Source organism: Mixophyes fleayi, chromosome 4, assembly GCF_038048845.1.
Source record: "Mixophyes fleayi isolate aMixFle1 chromosome 4, aMixFle1.hap1, whole genome shotgun sequence".
Classification (NCBI taxonomy): domain Eukaryota; kingdom Metazoa; phylum Chordata; class Amphibia; order Anura; family Limnodynastidae; genus Mixophyes; species Mixophyes fleayi.
Window position 1 is genome coordinate 10453405 of NC_134405.1, and position 22280 is coordinate 10475684.

General features: G+C 47.0%; 1 protein-coding gene across 1 annotated transcript; it reads right to left on the bottom strand.

Annotated features, from left to right (window-relative positions):
- Window positions 1-1915: 1915 nt before the first annotated feature.
- Window positions 1916-21875, bottom strand: LOC142151039 (multifunctional procollagen lysine hydroxylase and glycosyltransferase LH3-like). Its single transcript, XM_075206295.1, is given in 20 exon segments — window positions 1916-2938; window positions 3131-3256; window positions 3377-3523; window positions 4371-4475; window positions 4723-4788; window positions 4868-4981; window positions 5224-5365; window positions 5483-5608; window positions 6150-6254; window positions 6665-6786; window positions 7080-7211; window positions 7727-7828; window positions 14260-14357; window positions 15030-15093; window positions 15235-15347; window positions 16135-16298; window positions 16404-16540; window positions 16726-16817; window positions 21702-21728; window positions 21731-21875. Coding segments are annotated over 20 exon segments (2199 nt in total). The 5' UTR covers window positions 21792-21875; the 3' UTR covers window positions 1916-2782.
- Window positions 21876-22280: the final 405 nt, after the last annotated feature.

A 22280-nucleotide genomic window follows, 5' to 3' on the forward strand; every position in this document is an offset into this window, starting at 1 on the left:
ATCTCTCTCTGGTGGGTACTGCATCTCACCATCACTTTACAGTATTGCCTATTCCGCTGTTAAGATCTGTGGTTATATTACTGCCTTACCAGTTATTGCACCCTGAACCTGTATTACCTGTGTTTCTAATGAAACCACTTCGTTCACCTACTTTCTCTCCGTGGTCTTACCTTGGGAACCCTGACAATATGTAGTTACACTGGGAGTTAACCCCTTCAATGCTGAGCGCCGGTTCTTTACAGGCGCTGCAGCGCTTACATATATTTTACATTTAAATTATAAATAGGCACCGGGGGTTAACCCCTTCGTTGCTGCAGCGCTGGGTGTTATCCAGCCAACGCTGCAGTGCACACATATAAAACATTTTTATTTAATAAAAAAAAAAGTCATTTATAACCTTTCCCGCGGTGCCTAGCGCCGGTGATTTACCCCATCCAGTGCCACAGTCCATTTCAAGATACTCAGGAGCCGGTCACACAAGAAAACAACAAGCTGCGTCTTCAGTGATCAACTTATAAGTCAAGCAGCGGTCATTGTTATTGTAAAAGTCAGACGATCCTTATTTCTTGTTTTAAAGGCATCAGTGTGGAGACAGGTCCACAGTAATTAAGCCCACAAAAAGCAGTCACAACTGTATACAAATGCATTAATGGTGAATCCACCATATTCTGTACCACCAGAGTACTGAAATCTGCAAGGACAAATACTTAACTGCCCTGTCTGTGCCAAAGTTACCCATGAAATGATCTAGTTTATTTTTCATACTTAAAACCCTCACTGCACAATAAACATACACGACTCAGTTGCAGCTAGGCCACCGAGGTGGGTCACAAGCAGAAGAGGTCTAAGTGAGGAGGTCCTCAACACCTACAGCCACACCACCCTGAACACGTCCAACCCCGTCTAGTCTTGGAAGCTATGTCGGGTCTGGTTAGTACCAGTATGGAGAGGTCGACGGACCTGGTGATCACTAGTAGAGCGGTCTAAGAGAGGAGGTCCTCAACACCTACAGCCACACCACCCTGAACACGTCCAACCCCGTCTAGTCTTGGAAGCTATGTCAGGTCTGGTTAGTACCAGTATGGAGAGGTCGACGGACCTGGTGATCACTAGTAGAGCGGTCTAAGAGAGGAGGTCCTCAACACCTACAGCCACACCACCCTGAACACGTCCAACCCCGTCTAGTCTTGGAAGCTATGTCGGGTCTGGTTAGTACCAGTATGGAGAGGTCGACGGACCTGGTGATCACTAGTAGAGCGGTCTAAGAGAGGAGGTCCTCAACACCTACAGCCACACCACCCTGAACACGTCCAACCCCGTCTAGTCTTGGAAGCTATGTCGGGTCTGGTTAGTACCAGTATGGAGAGGTCGACGCACCTGGTGATCACTAGTAGAGAGGTCTAAGAGAGGACCGCCACCACCACATACAGCTACACCACCCTGATCACGTGCAACTTCGTTTGATCTTGAAAGCAGTGTCAGGCCTAGTTAGTACCAGTACGGGGAGGTTGACCGAGGCTGGTGGTGACTAGAAGAAAACCACCCACCACATACAGCCAGACCACCCTGAACACGGCCAATAAAATCTGATCTTGGAAGCTAGGCTGGGTTGGATGAAGTTAGTACTTGGACGAGAGACCAGCTGGGAATACCAGGTGCTGGAGGCTTTTTTGCCTTTTCACCCGGCTACCAGCAGGGGTCGCTCCCGCCTATGGCTTGTCGCAATCCATTTTTCGATTGCAGGCTTCAATCTCTTCTGCACTTCCAGCTCTGTGTGATCACAAGTGGTCTAAGCACCGACACAACACGTCAATTTGTCTTGTTTGGATGGCAGGGATGTGAGCCGATACCGCAGTTTACTACGAGTTTGCAGAACACTATTCTATTCTCGGACCGGAACTAAACACTTCACACCTTAAAAGTAGAGAAATATTTTATTAAACAATGTAAAAGTGTATATGTGATTGTCTTTAAAATTACTTCTAATACAAAAAAAACCTGTAGGCAGCAAATAACTTAAAGCATTCTGTACATAGCCAGCAAATGCACTTTATAAATCATTTAAAAAAATCGACAACAAAAACCCCGTGGCCCGTTGAAATGACTCCACGGTCCCCGTTAGGGTGCTGACAGATAGGACGCTGCCTTTCTGGAATCCACTTCCCAAATTAAACTTTGAAAGCTGAGGAATAGAAACCCATCTGCCAATTCTTGGTTACTGTGCAAAAAAATTTGGCTTTTCCGTGCAAAAAAAATAAAATAAATGAAAAAAAATAACATAAAAATGACAAAATGAAGGCAGCGTGAGGTAAATCGGCAAGGTCGGTGTGATGACCGATGATCTTGTTTTGGTAGAAGTAGGATAGTTATAGGGACACAAACAGAGCAGATCTCAGTGTCTCGGGAATAGAACGGGCCATTGTTTTACTGCTTCAAACTGGACAGATAGGAGAGTGCACTTAATTGCCCATGAGATAAAACCCCCAGCGTCAGTGAGTGCAGTAGCAAGGGTTTTGTAATTGTTGGCTGATTCTTATGGCTGGAGAAAAAAATAACAACAAAATCGACAGAGAGCACAATTAAGAGCGCCTTCGTATAGTGAATATAGATGGCGTCTTGCTTTTCATTCACCAGCAGGTTTGAATGGTCTAAATACCCTAATCCGAGATTATTACGGGTATATCCGACACTCTGGTGCTACAGTTCAGCTGGAGAGAAAGGTAGGTTGTCCTTCTTCTCTTGGTCGCAGTGTCCTAACTTGCTTTTGAGAGGAAACTTTGGGTCAAGGGTCTACAAATGACACCATAATGTAGCGAGTCCCCGTGGTGGTGGGAAGACCCTCGTGGTAATGGGTTAGCCGGCCTGGGTGAATTATGGACCATCCTTTGCGCGGAGATTCCACTTGGCAGTTGTAGCGGAGAAATCTGCAGCCGCCGCCCTGAGTGGGAGAGAGATCGATGAGAAGAAGAACGGAGACTAGGTAAAGATGAGCGGAGCATGGTGAGAGGTCGAGAACTGGGATCTTAGGACATGGAGTACAGAGAGTAAGATTATGGATATCATGGTTTAAAGGGGGGACTGAGAGGTAACAGAACACCTCTCTTAAACCCCTTAACCTATGTGCCCTCACCTCATAGTCGATCCCTTTGCTGTTGAGGGCGATGTTGATGGTAAACGTGGAGGAGTCATGATGAGGACGCAGGAAGGGCTGCTCGTCTGGTCGGTATCGGACTATAAAATTCAGTAGTGCCTTCGCCTGAAGAAAAAGACATCAGTGAGCGTAGACTCCACACAATGATGTAGTGAATATAGAAAAGCGTGAAAACCACAGTTATCCCAAATAATAACTGGCCCAACCCACTGATGGTTAGGTTACCTTGGTGTAGTATCCTGGGAAGAGTTTCTCAGTGACGGGTGCGATGTATTCCAGCAGAAACTTTAACCACTCTTCCTGAAATCCAGCCTGGGTCATGTGGATGTCCACGGTGGGGACATTCTCGTAGCCGCCTGCCAGACGCTTGTCCTGAATGGCCAAAAAAAAAAAAATGAGGTGGCGGTTCAGTTCCTCTGGGTACAAGGACCTAGCGTACATCCCACATTAGGTAATCACAAGGATGTGGCTAAATAAGGATAGCTGGCCATGTAGTAGAAGGTCTAATGGCCCAATCGGAACCCCTCTTTACCACCAAGTACCAGTTATGTTTTAACCCAGTCCTCTGCATGTGCCCCAACAGGTAACCAAATCTGTGTTTAACACACTGAGAAGGGTAATATTGTTATCCCACTACTCCTTAATGCTGATCCTGTTACTGGATAAATTAATTTGGGAAAATCTAATTTGCCGATGGCTTGTAGACCAACAGCTCCAGAGATACCTCAACAGGTGGTTGAAGGACCAAGTGTCCGTTAACTTCGAGTCTCCAGCCTACTAGAGAATCAGGTTTCTATGGACAAAGGAGAGTCACCTGGGGAGTGGGAGAAGTTGAGTCTTGAAAGTCTTGTGAGCAGGGTCTTTTGATGTCGTTTTTCTATGTTCTGGGGGTTTCTATTCCCATCAGATTGGACTATTAAGAGTACGAATATGGATGGTTTACCTACTGGCAGACCGTAGTGGGACTGTGCCACTTTGAACACCACCAGGTATCAGGACTGAGCCAGCTGGAAGCAGGGAGACACTGTCTCCCGTTGCTTGCCTGGGCTCAGTGGCAGAAGGGTGAAGTCAGACTCAAGGATGTGCACAGGAAGAATACAAAAGGGCCGGTAATCAAAGTTACTAGAAATCCACTAAAGCGTGTAAAGAAACCCTTCATATAACACAGACAATAAACGGGTAACGATTCCTGAGGGGACCGAGATGCAGATAACGTTACCTCGTTCTTTCCGCCAGACCACCGTCCAAAGTTTTCCATCTCCTCCACAAACTCGTCACACATCACATCTTTAAAGATGGGGAACCAGTACACGTCGGGACAGGGCTACAGACATAAACACATAACATCAGATCTATAAATATATATACCCCCGTACATATCATGTGTATATACAGGGACCGGTACACGTCTCCTGCGTGTGTGTATATACAGGAGCGAGAGAGAGACACACACCAGTATATGCTCCAAAAATGACTAATATTGAAGCAGGCTGCAGCGTTCGAGAACATTTACCCTCTGTCTTTATGAATTTCTACAACTTAGCTGTTATATAAAGTCATCTAAAACTTACCTGCTCAAAATAATCTTCCTCGAAAATCTTGGAGTAGTTCTCATGGATGTACTTTTCCCGCCAGTCCTGCAGAGGGGAGACAACATTAATGGTTGGGAATGGTCTGAGGTGTGAGCTGGTACCTCTGTCAGTAAGAGAGCCTTACCACTGGGTTCTCAAATATCTGCCACATGTCGCTGTGTAGATGGGTGGTGTTGTATCTGGATGTGGAGACCAGACGCCCAAACTCATCTCTGTTGCTGATGTGCAGGAATATGCTCTAGAAAAAAATGAAACACACTCCTGTTATCGTATCACAGGTGTCCTGCACTATGTACATGTTAGGTACAACAACTAGCAGAAGTGAACGAGCCCTTATCTATTATACAGACAGAAATACATCCCTGTCATATGACTTTATTGGTCAGGAAACGTTCATTTATTGGGACATCACCACAAGATAAACAATTGTTTATCTCCTGCTCCATACGTTATATCTGTAGAACAAGTGCAGACACTTACTTTGTCTCTCGCGCTCTTGCAGAAAGACATATCTGGGTCTACCCCGGCCAGCGTGAAGATATTCTTGTGCGAGAATTCTTTCCGTAGAGTCTCCCCCCTAATAAGGTAGGTGTGGGCGATGTACGGTACGTTCCACACCCCACTGAAAGACACAAACAGAAAGGAGATATGAGTGTGTCCTTCCCCATAGAGTGACACAGACAGAAGGGAGCTATGAGTGTGCCCCTCCCCTCATGCAGGGTGAAAAAGATTTACTCACATCCTTTTCCCTTGTACAATATCAACATAGTCCTCTGATCGGGCGTAATATCCCTCAGGGCTTAGCGCACCCCAGAAGTTGGACCAGAGTTTCCCACTGCGAGATACCATAGGAGCAATGATATTCCTGTAATGAGAGGGTTACATGAGTTGAATATTGGCCTAGGCCTAGCTATGAGCCGAGTAGTGGCCTAGGCCTAGCTATGAGCCGAGTAGAATAGTGGCCTAGATATGAGCCGAGTAGAATAGTGGCGTAGGCCTAGCTAGGAGCCGAGTAGTGGCCTAGGCCTAGCTAGGAGCCGAGTAGTGGCCTAGGCCTAGCTAGGAGCCGAGTAGTGGCCTAGGCCTAGCTAGGAGCCGAGTAGTGGCCTAGGCCTAGCTAGGAGCCGAGTAGTGGCCTAGGCCTAGCTAGGAGCCGAGTAGTGGCCTAGGCCTAGCTAGGAGCAGAGTAGTGGCCTAGGCCTAGCTAGGAGCCGAGTACTGGCCTAGGCCTAGCTAGGAGCCGAGTACTGGCCTAGGCCTAGCTAGGAGCCGAATACTGGCCTAGGCCTAGCTAGGAGCCGAGTACTGGCCTAGGCCTAGCTAGCAGCCGAGTAGTGGCCTAGGTTCTAGCTATGAACAGAGTAGTGGCCTAGGCATAACCTTTATTTCTTATCGCACACACTTACCGGTTCTCCTGAATGAGGATGTACAGGGTGTCTGGGTTTGTGAGCACCACGTCGGAGTCCAGGCTGAAGTAGAAGTCACAGGTCTTGTCCTGCCGGCACAAGTCCCTGCGAGGGAAGAAGTCATATTATTCATACTATGAAATGGTTACCCTTAGTGACCCTATGCTGCCTCCCTCTGGCTGCCCTAAGGTTGCCCCCAATTCCGATATTTCCTGGGTAACATTTGTCATTCCATCCAGCTCCCAGCCCCCGTCAGATTAACCTTTACCAGACTTTCTGTTAATAGAGAACCGGCAAATCAACTTCATTCACCAGTTTAAAATGCCGGAAGAGTTGGAGTAGGGGTGGGTCGCTCACTCCTCCCGCTCATACTGTCCCACAGCTGTTATTATAAGAAGACCCTGCACCTAGTAGCCCCAGTGCTTTGGCCGTGTGGATGTGAAGGTTGGTAAGATTTAGGTGGTAGTGCAGCTTGATTTAAACCCCCCCACCCAGATCAGATAAGCAGTACATACATCCCCATGTCTCTGGCCTCTCCTTGGCTTAGGGCTTCTTCGGGGCCCACAATTTTAACATTTGAAAACTCGTCTTTGTGATTTTCCCAGAAGGTCTGAATGTGCTTCTCGTGATAAACTTCCTGTAGGAAAAAGAGAAAACGGTCAGAAATTCCACTGATAAAGAGACATCCTGAAAGCAAGTCAGCTGCTTGATACAAGAGACCCCCTCGATGAGCCCTATAGGACATCTTTATTAGACAAGTAATAGTTATAGCCGTTGTTCTACTCCAGTGATATCAGTAGAAGTGGGTGATTGTTGGAGGAGAGTAGCTGACAACGCTGCGATAAGTCAGGGTGGGGGGAATTTATAGACAGCCAGGGTGAAGTATCTGGATACAGGTCGGTTGTGTATAGGGGGGAGGAACATACTCACGCTATTATGGATGTAGAGAGACAGGCGGTTCTGCGGGTAGTTTAAGGCTCCCAGTCTCTCCAGGAACTGAGGCAGGAACGGGGTTGGCTGCTCGATGAAGACTCCCAGGAGAATGTGAGGAAGATCGTCATCCTGTGAGAGACAAGATGGATTCCTACAGTCAGCCAAACTCAGGCCTTACCGTGTTACTAGGATATTTGTTTCACGAAAGCTATCATAGGAACATTTACCGTCACTCAAAACCAAAGAACTAATCAAATACATTCCGTTAGTTATAAAATAGAGAAAAAATATACAGCAGGCATCTTGTAGGTATTGTCAGTACGCCTGTTTCACAAGATATCCTAACAGAACTGGGGCCTGAACTAAGTGAGATTTAGTCGTTTGCAATCCAATCTTATGAGACGAATCTCTTACAAAACCCTGAACTATGTTGTGTGATTAATCGCTTCGAAATCTCATCATGCAGGTCAAAGTAGCATTTCCTGTCTCAAATCTCCTAAAATGAAAACGGGATGAACAATCACTAATCCCATGATGGTCAACGGACGCCAAAAGTTGTTTCACGGTCATGCAATGCTCGGTAGAACGCCCCATGGGTGGCACCGCTGCTGTAAAGTGGGCAATTGCTGGTAAGGTGTTCTCACCTCAACCTCGGAGATGTCCAACAGATCATCGTCACAAATCTCACAGCCGCCTTCATGGGTCCAGGCATTCGGGACATAATTCCCCAGATAATTCAACTGCAGCTGGATAAAGACAGTGGTTAAAGAGAGAGGAGGGGAGGTGGAGGCGTGATGTATGGAGAGAGACAGGAGAATAGAGAATGGTGAATGTAGGGAGAGGGGAGGTGGAGGCGTCATGTATGTAGAGAGACACGGGAATAGAGAATGGTGAATGTAGGGAGCGGGGAGGTGGAGGCGTGATGTATGTAGAGAGACAGGAGAATAGAGAATGGTGAATGTAAGGAGAGGAGAGGTGGGGGCGTGATGTATGTAGAGACACGAGAATAGAGAATGGTGAATGTAAGGAGAGGAGAGGTGGGGGCGTGATGTATGGCGAGAGACACGGGAATAGAGAATAGAGAATGGTGAATGTAGGGAGAAGGGAGGTGGAAGCGTGATGTATTTAGAGAGACACGAGAATAGAGAATGGTGAATGTAGGGAGAGGGGAGGTGGAGGCGTGATGTATGTAGAGAGACACGAGAATAGAGAATGGTGAATGTATGTAGAGGGGAGGTGGAGGCGTGATGTATGTAGAGAGACACGAGAATAGAGAATGGTGAATGTAGGGAGAAGGGAGGTGGAGGCGTGATGTATGTAGAGAGACACGAGAATAGAGAATGGTGAATGTAGGGAGAGGGGAGGTGGAGGCGTGATGTATGTAGAGAGACACGAGAATAGAGAATGGTGAATGTATGTAGAGGGGAGGTGGAGGCGTGATGTATGTAGAGAGACACGAGAATAGAGAATGGTGAATGTATGTAGAGGGGAGGTGGAGGCGTGATGTATGTAGAGAGACACGAGAATAGAGAATGGTAAATGTAGGGAGAGGGGAGGTGGAGGCGTGATGTATGTAGAGAGACACGAGAATAGAGAATGGTGAATGTATGTAGAGGGGAGGTGGAGGCGTGATGTATGTAGAGAGACACGAGAATAGAGAATGGTGAATGTAGGGTGAGGGGAGGTGGAGGCGTGATGTATGTAGAGAGACACGAGAATAGAGAATGGTGAATGTAGGGAGAGGGGAGGTGGAGGTGTGATGTATGTGGAGAGACACGAGAATAGAGAATGGTGAACGTAGGGAGAGGGGAGGTGGAGGAGTGATGTATGTAGAGAGACATGAGAATAGAGAATGGTGAATGTAAGGAGAGGGGAGGTGGAGGCGTGATGTATGTAGGAGACACGAGAATAGAGAATGGTGAATGTAGGGAGAGGGGAGGTGGAGGCGTGATGTATGTAGAGAGACACGAGAATAGAGAATGGTGAATGTAGGGAGAGGGGAGGTGGAGGCTTGATGTATGTAGAGAGACACGAGAATAGAGAATGGTGAATGTATGTAGAGGGGAGGTGGAGGCGTGATGTATGTAGAGAGACAGGAGAATAGAGAATGGTGAATGTAGGGAGAGGGGAGGTGGAGGCGTGATGTATGTAGAGAGACAGGAGAATAGAGAATGGTGAATGTAGGGAGAGGGGAGGTGGAGGCGTGATGTATGTAGAGAGACACGAGAATAGAGAATGGTGAATGTATGTAGAGGGGAGGTGGAGGCGTGATGTATGTAGAGAGACACGAGAATAGAGAATGGTGAATGTAGGGAGAAGGGAGGTGGAGGCGTGATGTATGTAGAGAGACATGAGAATAGAGAATGGTGAATGTAGGGAGAAGGGAGGTGGAGGCGTGATGTATGTAGAGAGACACGAGAATAGAGAATGGTGAATGTAGGGAGAGGGGAGGTGGAGGCGTGATGTATGTAGAGAGACACGAGAATAGAGAATGGTGAATGTAGGGAGAGGGGAGGTGGAGGCGTGATGTATGTAGAGAGACACGAGAATAGAGAATGGTGAATGTATGTAGAGGGGAGGTGGAGGCGTGATGTATTTAGAGAGACACGAGAATAGAGAATGGTGAATATAGGGAGAGGGGAGGTGGAGGCGTGATGTATGTAGAGAGACACGAGAATAGAGAATGGTGAATATAGGGAGAGGGGAGGTGGAGGCGTGATGTATGTAGAGAGACACGAGAATAGAGAATGGTGAATGTATGTAGAGGGGAGGTGGAGGCGTGATGTATGTAGAGAGACACGAGAATAGAGAATGGTGAATGTATGTAGAGGGGAGGTGGAGGCGTGATGTATGTAGAGAGACACGACAATAGAGAATGGTGAATATAGGGAGAGGGGAGGTGGAGGAGTGATGTACGTAGAGAGACACGAGAATAGAGAATGGTGAATGTAGGGAGAGGGGAGGTGGAGGCGTGATGTATGTAGAGAGACACGAGAATAGAGAATGGTGAATGTATGTAGAGGGGAGGTGGAGGCGTGATGTATGTAGAGAGACACGAGAATAGAGAATGGTGAATGTAGGGAGAGGGGAGGTGGAGGCGTGATGTATGTAGAGAGACACGAGAATAGAGAATGGTGAATGTATGTAGAGGGGAGGTGGAGGCGTGATGTATGTAGAGAGACACGAGAATAGAGAATGGTGAATGTATGTAGAGGGGAGGTGGAGGCGTGATGTATGTAGAGAGACACGAGAATAGAGAATGGTGAATGTAGGGAGAAGGGAGGTGGAGGCGTGATGTATTTAGACAGACACGAGAATAGAGAATGGTGAATGTAGGGAGAGGGGAGGTGGAGGCGTGATGTATGTAGAGAGACACGAGAATAGAGAATGGTGAATGTATGTAGAGGGGAGGTGGAGGCGTGATGTATGTATAGAGACACGAGAATAGAGAATGGTGAATGTATGTAGAGGGGAGGTGGAGGCGTGATGTATGTGGAGAGACACGAGAATAGAGAATGGTGAATGTAGGGAGAGGGGAGGTGGAGGCGTGATGTATGTAGAGAGACACGAGAATAGAGAATGGTGAATGTAGGGAGAGGGGAGGTGGAGGCTTGATGTATGTAGAGAGACACGAGAATAGAGAATGGTGAATGTATGTAGAGGGGAGGTGGAGGCGTGATGTATGTAGAGAGACAGGAGAATAGAGAATGGTGAATGTAGGGAGAGGGGAGGTGGAGGCGTGATGTATGTAGAGAGACAGGAGAATAGAGAATGGTGAATGTAGGGAGAGGGGAGGTGGAGGCGTGATGTATGTAGAGAGACACGAGAATAGAGAATGGTGAATGTATGTAGAGGGGAGGTGGAGGCGTGATGTATGTAGAGAGACACGAGAATAGAGAATGGTGAATATAGGGAGAGGGGAGGTGGAGGCGTGATGTATGTAGAGAGACACGAGAATAGAGAATGGTGAATGTATGTAGAGGGGAGGTGGAGGCGTGATGTATGTAGAGAGACACGAGAATAGAGAATGGTGAATGTAGGGAGAGGGGAGGTGGAGGCGTGATGTATGTAGAGAGACACGAGAATAGAGAATGGTGAATGTATGTAGAGGGGAGGTGGAGGCGTGATGTATGTAGAGAGACACGAGAATAGAGAATGGTGAATGTAGGGAGAAGGGAGGTGGAGGCGTGATGTATTTAGACAGACACGAGAATAGAGAATGGTGAATGTAGGGAGAGGGGAGGTGGAGGCGTGATGTATGTAGAGAGACACGAGAATAGAGAATGGTGAATGTATGTAGAGGGGAGGTGGAGGCGTGATGTATGTATAGAGACACGAGAATAGAGAATGGTGAATGTAGGGAGAGGGGAGGTGGAGGCGTGATGTATGTAGAGAGACACGAGAATAGAGAATGGTGAATGTATGTAGAGGGGAGGTGGAGGCGTGATGTATGTAGAGAGACACGAGAATAGAGAATGGTGAATGTAGGGAGAAGGGAGGTGGAGGCGTGATGTATTTAGACAGACACGAGAATAGAGAATGGTGAATGTAGGGAGAGGGGAGGTGGAGGCGTGATGTATGTAGAGAGACACGAGAATAGAGAATGGTGAATGTATGTAGAGGGGAGGTGGAGGCGTGATGTATGTATAGAGACACGAGAATAGAGAATGGTGAATGTATGTAGAGGGGAGGTGGAGGCGTGATGTATGTGGAGAGACACGAGAATAGAGAATGGTGAATGTAGGGAGAGGGGAGGTGGAGGCGTGATGTATGTAGAGAGACACGAGAATAGAGAATGGTGAATGTAGGGAGAGGGGAGGTGGAGGCTTGATGTATGTAGAGAGACACGAGAATAGAGAATGGTGAATGTATGTAGAGGGGAGGTGGAGGCGTGATGTATGTAGAGAGACAGGAGAATAGAGAATGGTGAATGTAGGGAGAGGGGAGGTGGAGGCGTGATGTATGTAGAGAGACAGGAGAATAGAGAATGGTGAATGTAGGGAGAGGGGAGGTGGAGGCGTGATGTATGTAGAGAGACACGAGAATAGAGAATGGTGAATGTATGTAGAGGGGAGGTGGAGGCGTGATGTATGTAGAGAGACACGAGACTAGAGAATGGTGAATGTAGGGAGAAGGGAGGTGGAGGCGTGATGTATGTAGAGAGACATGAGAATAGAGAATGGTGAATGTAGGGAGAAGGGAGGTGGAGGCGTGATGTATTTAGAGAGACACGAGAATAGAGAATGGTGAATATAGGGAGAGGGGAGGTGGAGGCGTGATGTATGTAGAGAGACACGAGAATAGAGAATGGTGAATATAGGGAGAGGGGAGGTGGAGGCGTGATGTATGTAGAGAGACACGAGAATAGAGAATGGTGAATGTATGTAGAGGGGAGGTGGAGGCGTGATGTATGTAGAGAGACACGAGAATAGAGAATGGTGAATGTAGGGAGAGGGGAGGTGGAGGCGTGATGTATGTAGAGAGACACGAGAATAGAGAATGGTGAATGTATGTAGAGGGGAGGTGGAGGAGTGATGTATGTAGAGAGACACGAGAATAGAGAATGGTGAATGTAGGGAGAGGGGAGGTGGAGGCGTGATGTATGTAGAGAGACACGAGAATAGAGAATGGTGAATGTATGTAGAGGGGAGGTGGAGGCGTGATGTATGTGGAGAGACACGAGAATAGAGAATGGTGAATGTAGGGAGAAGGGAGGTGGAGGCGTGATGTATTTAGAGAGACACGAGAATAGAGAATGGTGAATGTAGGGAGAGCGGAGGTGGAGGCGTGATGTACGTAGAGAGACACGAGAATAGAGAATGGTGAATGTATGTAGAGGGGAGGTGGAGGCGTGATGTACGTAGAGAGACACGAGAATAGAGAATGGTGAATGTAAGGAGAGGGGAGGTGGAGGCGTGATGTATTTAGAGAGACACGAGAATAGAGAATGGTGAATGTAGGGAGAAGGGAGGTGGAGGCGTGATGTATGTAGAGAGACACGAGAATAGAGAATGGTGAATGTATGTAGAGGGGAGGTGGAGGCGTGATGTATGTAGAGAGACACGAGAATAGAGAATGGTGAATGTAGGGAGAGGGGAGGTGGAGGCGTGATGTATGTGGAGAGACACGAGAATAGAGAATGGTGAATGTAAGGAGAGGGGAGGTGGAGGCGTGATGTATGTAGAGAGACAGGAGAATAGAGAATGGTGAATGTAGGGAGAGGGGAGGTGGAGGCGTGATGTATGTAGAGAGACACGAGAATAGAGAATGGTGAATGTAGGGAGAAGGGAGGTGGAGGCGTGATGTATGTAGAGAGACATGAGAATAGAGAATGGTGAATGTAGGGAGAAGGGAGGTGGAGGCGTGATGTATGTAGAGAGACACAAAAATAGAGAATGGTGAATGTATGTAGAGGGGAGGTGGAGGCGTGATGTATGTAGAGAGACACGAGAATAGAGAATGGTGAATGTAGGGAGAGGGGAGGTGGAGGAGTGATGTATGTAGAGAGACATGAGAATAGAGAATGGTGAATGTAAGGAGAGGGGAGGTGGAGGTGTGATGTATGTAGAGAGACATGAGAATAGAGAATGGTGAATGTAGGGAGAGGGGAGGTGGAGGCGTGATGTATGTAGAGAGACACGAGAATAGAGAGTGGTGAATGTAGGGAGAGGGGAGGTGGAGGCGTGATGTATGTAGAGAGACACGAGAATAGAGAATGGTGAATGTATGGAGAGGGGAGGTGGAGGCGTGATGTATGTAGAGAGACATGAGAATAGAGAATGGTGAATGTAAGGAGAGGGGAGGTGGAGGCGTGATGTATGTAGAGAGACAGGAGAATAGAGAATGGTGAATGTAGGGAGAGGGGAGGTGGAGGCGTGATGTATGTAGAGAGACATGAGAATAGAGAATGGTGAATGTAGGGAGAGGGGAGGTGGAGGCGTGATGTATGTAGAGAGACAGGAGAATAGAGAATGGTGAATGTAGGGAGAGGGGAGGTGGAGGCGTGATGTATGTAGAGAGACATGAGAATAGAGAATGGTGAATGTAGGGAGAGGGGAGGTGGAGGTGTGATGTATGTAGAGAGACATGAGAATAGAGAGTGGTGAATGTAGGGAGAGGGGAGGTGGAGGCGTGATGTATTTAGAGAGACATGACAAGAGAGGAGGTGGAGCTGTACCTTGGTGGGTCCGTTCCCGTGGATTACTACAGGAATAGTGTCAAACGCCACATTCCGGGCGCGCACTTTATTCTTATCAAACTTCAGTACGACCTCATCTATATGGGGGTACATGGGGATAACAGCGTTTAATACACAGAAATAGCATGATGACAGTACACAGCAACCATTGGCACCTGTGTATTCCTTTACTACACCAGACTGCCAACCCTCAGCACCTCAAGTCCCTAAGAGACATTCATTGCTTAGTCTATTAGATAAATTCTTGAGTTAAACAAATCCTGAAAACATGGCCTGTTGGCGGAACAACAGAAACCAGTTATAGGCTGTACGATCACATTATAAGATTTATATAAACTTTTACATGTGTTTGATTAAATCTATCTCCATTCCTTAGGATATTTTCCTTCTCTCCTGGGTATATACGAGTTACTGATGCCTCCGTGTGGTAAAGGTAATCCCTTTGTTAGTAGCGAGCAACAAACCATGACATTATAACATTTCAGGGCACGGAAAGCTGAAATGGCCGAGCACATATTAGTTATATACACTGATTCTTATAGACTGTTCTTGTCACTCCGTTAGAGAGACAGAGATTTTGCTGCAACGATGGGGGTCTGTTATTACGGTGTCCCACCGAGCGCATACACAGGCTAACAGCGGGTACGGATAAATGGGAAATGTGCTGGTACTGGCTGTGAGCGTGGGCAGCACTGCAGGTCTGGTACTAGTTAGTTCCCCTAAGGAGTGTGGACCTCCGATGTACGTACCAATGGCTCCATTCAGATTTTGGAAAATCTTTGACTTATGGTCCAGAGTGATGCTGAACTTCTCCTGCGGACAAGAAGAGGAAAATGTCAGACATGAAACAAAAATAGTAAATAAGCCAGATATATTGGAGGCAGGTGGGGGTTGCAGTGAAGAGGGGGATGGAAATATAGAAGTAGAGGTGACCGCACTCCCCCCTTCGCTTACCCGGAAATCTTCGTCCAGGTAAACCTTGGTGTAGAATAACTGGTCGTCGTCAGAATCTTTATATTTCCATAATTGAACAATTCGATATAGCTGAGGCGCATACCCAATGAAGCCTGCGGAGAGAGGGGCCACAGGGGAAGTTTGTGGGACCCAGAAACTCACAGCGGGGGCAGTAACGTCATTTAACGAGAACGACGCACAAACTTAGATTACATAATCTCAGTGCAATAAATAAAACAGAATAAACAGTATTAATTGAAGTTGTTGTTCATTTCTTTGTGTATTCTTTCTTTTCTAGCCATCAAATTAAATATAATTTTAAAAAAAGGAAAAGATAAAGGGGAGGACAGAGTATATGGGAATGGGGGGAGGGATAGGGATGTGTTTTAGAACATTTAGTCTGCTTATAGAATGTTTACCTATAGGTTTAAATCCACCCAGGATATCCACTTGGGATCAAAGTTGCTGATTAAAATGACATTTGAACTTTTAAATCCAAGTTTGCTTCATAGAGCTACAATTACATATACAAGTCAAATTGTGGGGAGTAATTGGATTATAGGTCAGAAGCAATACCTAAATATAACCAAGAGTCTGTCGGTATTTCACCTCCTATAATTATACAGTCGGTCTGGATGACCCACTGCCAAAAAAAAGGGGGACGATGAGAACACAATCCTAATAAATGTGTATTGGGGCACTCATGGTCGAGTTATTTCTCCAACAAGCAGCTGGGGTGCTGGGGAAACTTTGTTTAGCCCACTATGGCTTCTATACCACCTAGTGAAAGTGTTACACCAATTCCGCATAGACCAGAAGAGCATGCTTCTGTCAGCTTAGAATTACTGTTAACTGAAGTATTAAGCTTCATTAGTAAGACAGGGACGGGCAGCTACTCACCCCCAGAGTTGAGGAAGCGCTTCCCTTGGCCGACAGGCGGATATTTCTCTGCAAGGGCCCAGTCTGGCCAGCAGAATCCCTCCGCTGAGAAGACCACCTTATGTTCAAACTGATGGAACTTCCACAGCAGCTCGATGGGACTACCAGCTAAAATAACGTCATAGCTGCGGATAGGAGACAAGACGGGGGGCGGCCTGTCAGGACACATGCTCCTAATTCACCCCCCCCCTCTTCCTGGACCAGTACAGTCACTAGACAAAGCCACGTACCTGTCCACAAACATGACCACCAGGTCCTCCTGCTCGTGGATCTTCTCAAGTTCGTCTTTCAGCCACCGGACCTTCTGGCCTCCACCGACAGTGCGGGCCACATCTCCGCCCTTCCACTCCTGACCCAGGCCTAGAGTCTGGACACAAGGAAGAACAATCATTAACGTGAAGCAAACCAAGAGACAACGAACAGAGGATAGCAATAGTGAGAACTGAGGGGGGTGATGCCACTGAGACAGGCGATGAGAGACTGACAGACAATAAGGTAGAAGAAGAAAGACAGGAGACCTTACGGAACCCAGGGATGGGGGAAGGCTCTCACCTTTACAGTGTAATTATAGTGCTTGGCAGTTCTTACAAATCGCTGATACCCTTCTGTAGTTTCTGTGGCTACTGTGATAACCAACAACTTGTCTGAAAAAAATAAATATAATATTGAATTATGAAAATAATGCTGCCTACATGAACCATATTGATCCCCAACCAGAGACTGGGAGAGCAGTCCCTTTAACCCACCCAGCGATAGTCCATATATCAGAGTAAAACACTGAGGGGGAGGTGGGGGGGGGTATTTACTAACAGACTGCAAAATCCTGTGGCAATCAACCAATCAGACATCAGCTTCTGTCTAGTGTAAGTCACACCATAAAAGCAAGTATCCGATTGGTTGCTGTGGTTTAGTGCATGATAAATCCCACTGGTCAGACAGTAAGCTCTACGGAACAAATATATACAGTATATAGGACACAGTACAGATTTCCAGCTGTTACTCTGTGGATCTGTCTGTACAGGATCCTATCATCTTCTGCTACATCACACAACGCCTTATAATCACCATGCCCAGGCCTGGGGCGTATAAATATCCAAACTCATTAACGTCAATTATCCTGACTCAGTGCCCACATACTGCACGGGCGGCTGGCTCAGTGGTACAGCGAGGAGATTACCTGGGGCTGGAATGTAGAGTGTAAGCTTATTGGGGCAGATATGCCTTAAAGGGAACCAGAGAATGCTTTTGGCAGAATAAAAGTAAGCCATCAAGCTAGTTTGCTAATTACACTTATTACCAGTTTACTATTTACTTTTCATTTTTCCCCACCAGTTTCACAGAGAATGAGCTGTGCTCTAAAATGTATTCAACTCTGGAAAATACTGAAACCAGATCCATACTACAATGGGCGATCACCAGAACAGAACACAAGATGGAGCGGTTATCTCCATAATAAGGGAAGTGTAGCAGTTTTCCTGGGTAACCATAGCCGGCTTACAAAAAAGTTCCACATAACAGCAACAACAGACGATTGGATATGTTCCGGTAGATGCCTCAAGGGGTTGTCCACTTTGGACATCACCATAGTTAGATAGACCGGCCAATGTAGGACTTTGGTAGGGCTCGGTGAAGACACCACCGACAACACGGAGAACAGGGAGCTGGCACGTGGGTGAGCAATGCACGCAACACCATACAGAATTAACCGTGGCTCCTGTGCAATCAGGTAACACAGAATTTCACCTTCCCCTCCCGCTGCGCCAAAACCTCTGGTACAGTGACACTGAAGCGTCTGCTCAGCTACAGCAGGTACCCCAGGGGCACTAACTGCTGGGCATTTACACGCTGTATTGTGCATAGACACACAAGGCCCGAGGAGCGGTCACTAAGCGAGCACTCAGGGGTCCTCGGAAGAGGAGGTATACAGAATCTGTGCCGGGGGTCCTGGTTTAGGTTCTATGAAGTTCCAGACATATATGGAGCAATGGAAACAGATTCAGGTGGAGTCCTAAGTCACACCTGCCAGCAGTCCTGATTTTCTCTGACAGTCCGTTTTATCAGCGTCCGAAAGGGGTGTGGTCTCTCAGGAAAGGGGAATGGCGATTTCCTACACGGGCGAGGTTTGAGAGAGTCTGGCTATAGCGTGAGCAGACCTGTGAGTAAAAGGGGGGGGAGCAGAACACCTATTAAGTCCTCAATTTCCAATTGGGAATGATGACATCTATGACCATACTTCTGCCTCGTTTCTTCTTTAACATAAGCAATGTTACCAGCAGAAGGGCACGTGTTATATACTAAGATGGGGAAACGAACAGTGAAAGCCATGAGAATACAATGCAGGTACTCTCAGCAGTGGGAGTCCGAAGCCAAGTCTTCCACCCCTCCTGCCAAAGAAGCTGTAGATCCTACAAAAGAAATAGACACTCTACTTAAAAATATTAGGAGACGATGCTCTGTACAACAGAAGGGGGGTACGGTGATAATTCTTGAGGGGAACGGGGGATCCAATGCAGCTGAAAGCGAGATGAGAAGAGACGCTTGTAAAGCAAAGCTCACACACACTGAAGTCTGTATGTTTGACAACTTACTTCAATATTACTGGCAGAAGCAATGACGTGGTCCGACTATGTCGAAGGAAAACAAACTAAAGGGTAAATGTACTACGCTCGGAAATTACTACACATTCCTCACGCCGGGATTAGAGGAATCACTATATAATAAATAGTGCCATCCCAGAATGCCCTGCTCCCCGGCCTCTCGGGTATTAATGCTACTGAACGTGGTACTTGGAGAGGACAAAGAGCCCATTATTACCTCCCTTCTCTCAATGAAATGTCTGAGGTCCAATTACTGCAGGAGGGAAAGAGTCAGGGGGTGATCGGGTGGGAGAAAGGAGGGGACCAGGCTGGAGGAGAGAGGGGCCATGGAAAATGTAGACTTTATCAATACTATGTAAGAAGGCGACAGTGAGAGAAACAGATTAGGAATAAATAAAATGGGACAGAGGAAAGGGGAGTGCATGGGAAAGAAGGTGGAGGTGGGGAGAGTTAGGACAGAGAGAGGGATGATGAATATAACAGCTGTGCAGGATGCCGGACGACAGAGTCCCTGGAATAACTCCAAGGAACTTTCTAGCGGAATGTTCCATGAGGAAAACAGGATTACAGTGGTTATAAGAGCGGAGACAGACCGCAAGCTCCTGCAATGACAGAGCAGCAGACCCCTCCCTCAGATCGTCCTCAAATGCTCAATATTCTACCCCCCCCCCCCCCCCTATCCCACTCTCCACCGATCACAGTAAATTCCTCCGAATTCCAGATTGTTCCAGAGTGTCTCTCTTTCCTCCTTACCCTGATGCTTCTCACACCCCTGGGTCAGTAACTACTTCTCACTTCCTCAGAACCTGTTTCTAAATCCTACGGATCACCGCAGTGTTCCATCTTTTATACTCCAGGTTCTTCTCTAATGTTTCGAAGTCCCCCAAAAACAGTCGCTGCCCCTCAGTTTACTAAGTAACATTTTCTGCAGTGTGACTGCACAATAAGACACCACACTAAGGAGGGAAGTGAAAGTCACTGACACAATAATGTAAAAAACATTACATACAAGTGATGACAGGGACGACAACTAACTGTGCTATAAGCAGGAATCGAGTTACTGGAAGAAATCAAAATGTTCAGGGAGTAAGAGGATAAATAAATCCAGTTTTTATAGATATACTCTGCAGAATATATTTCAGTATGTGTATGTCTGGGGGTAAATGGAACAGAGCAATGTTCTGCAGATCTCTAGAGTGCACTGTAGTCTAATAATCCAGTATAATATGTCAGTATGTATCTGTCTTGGTGTAGATGGAACAGAGCAATGTTCTGCAGATCACTAGAGTGGACCGTAGTCTAATAATCCAGTATAATATGTCAGTATGTATCTGTCAGGGGGTAGATGGAACAGAGCAATGTTCTGCAGATCACTAGAGTGGACCGTAGTCTAATAATCCAGTATAATATGTCAGTATGTATCTGTCTTGGTGTAGATGGAACAGAGCAATGTTCTGCAGATCACTAGAGTGGACCGTAGTCTAATAATCCAGTATAATATGTCAGTATGTATCTGTCTTGGTGTAGATGGAACAGAGCAATGTTCTGCAGATCACTAGAGTGGACCGTAGTCTAATAATCCAGTATAATATGTCAGTATGTATCTGTCAGGGGGTAGATGGAACAGAGCAATGTTCTGCAGATCACTAGAGTGGACCGTAATCTAATAATCCGGTATAATATATCAGCATTTACTTGTCAGGGGGTAGATGAAATAGAGCAATGTTCTGCAGATCTCTAGAGTGGTCAGTAACTAATAATCTGGTATAATATATCAGTATGTGTATGTCTGGGGGTAGATGAAATAGTGGAATGCTCTGCAGATCTCTAGAGTGGTCAGTAACTAATAGTTTACAGATTATTACTACAAAAAGACCATCTGTGAGGTACAAGTTTATACGCCTATGACAGTACTGGCTTATCCCCCCTGGGCAGCAAGTATGATTCAAAGATGGGGTGTCTCCAGACAGACGTTATGTGTCATAGCAAAACCTAGGGATGTCTAGAGCTCCGTCTTGGCCCAGGGGGAGCAGCGATGGACACGCAGTTGGTATGTGCTGAAATATTTAACACCTGGGGGGAGATAAAGTAGGTCGTGACCCTGCATATATTCAGCCGTGATGATGAACGCATGCTCCTATATAGACCGACTATCCAGGAATATAGATATTCCTGCCCCGTGTTGGGAGACGGCGGCTGTGTCTACGGGAAAACACACGACCACTGCAAATTCCACAGCCAAAAATAGGAGCAAGGAAATCCGGACCAAGCCGCCAATCTCACTCTCCTTAGCTCTCTCTCTCTCTCTCTCTCTCTATATATATATATACACTTACAAACCCAACACCTCCGTCAGGTATAGACAAATGCACCAAGCATACATTAATATGTCTGGACAAGTCTACATTTCTGGATGTTTCCAGCACAACTAGGCAGGAGTGCGGGTAATCGGGGCAGGAATCCAGAACATGCACGATTTGCCCCAAGAGCTGACAATCTATACGGTATCTATTGTAGGGCGATATACAATTCCAAAAATTCAATGTGACATTTGTATGTATGCTCCCAAGAGCTGACAATCCACCCACGAATTACAAGCCGACGAGACTGACTTGAAGCCTCATGAGAAAGTTCAAGGGCTCTAACTTGCCCCAAGAGCTGACAATCTACCAGTAAAATGGACTGTTAAGTGGACTTTAAGCCTCTTGAAATAGTTTAAGGGCTGTAACTTGGCCCAAGAGCTGACAATCTACCAGTAAATCACAGCTTTCAGCATTAGGAGGCAGTTTGAGGGCTGTAACTTGCCCCAAGAGCTGACAATCAGTGTCCTTACACATGTGTGTAGGTGGCAGTGACAGGCAGCAGCTCTTCTCTGGGTCACAGACCACATACAAGGTGACATTACCCACAGACCCCTATCTGCCCCCTTACCCGGTCTCACGGCCTCTCTGCTCAGCTTCTCCCTGCAGCAGCCGCGCACAGCAACAGGAACACGAAAACACCATCTCCGGGACGACCCATCCTTCCGTGGCCGGGACAGTCTCACTCTGAACCGGCCTCTAGCTCCAGGACAGACCGGGGCTCCAGGCCCCACCCACGTAGGGTGACTCCGTCCAATCACAAGGCTGGAGAGGGGCAAAGGCGGCCAATCACACACGAGAAACTGTAGTCTGGCAGTTCTGCAGCCAATAGAAGACCCGATCGTGGACAACCAATGAGAACAGGGCTCTTGTCACAGCCAGCCAATCGTTGTCGACAGTGGCTGGCAGGCGTCCAATCAGCGGGGAGGGGTTCTATGAAACCTGTATGGAGGGTGTTATATAGGGACAGGGCTGGGGGGTCTGAGTCTGGGGTCTGTGCCACGTCACTGCTGGCTGTATACTGCCCTGTGCACCTGCTGTATACACTGTGTGACTCATAGTACACAGGGGAGGTGTGGGTGGGGAGCTGCTGGGGAACTACAAGTATCAGCATGCACTGTGTCACTCACATTACAGTACACAGGGAAGG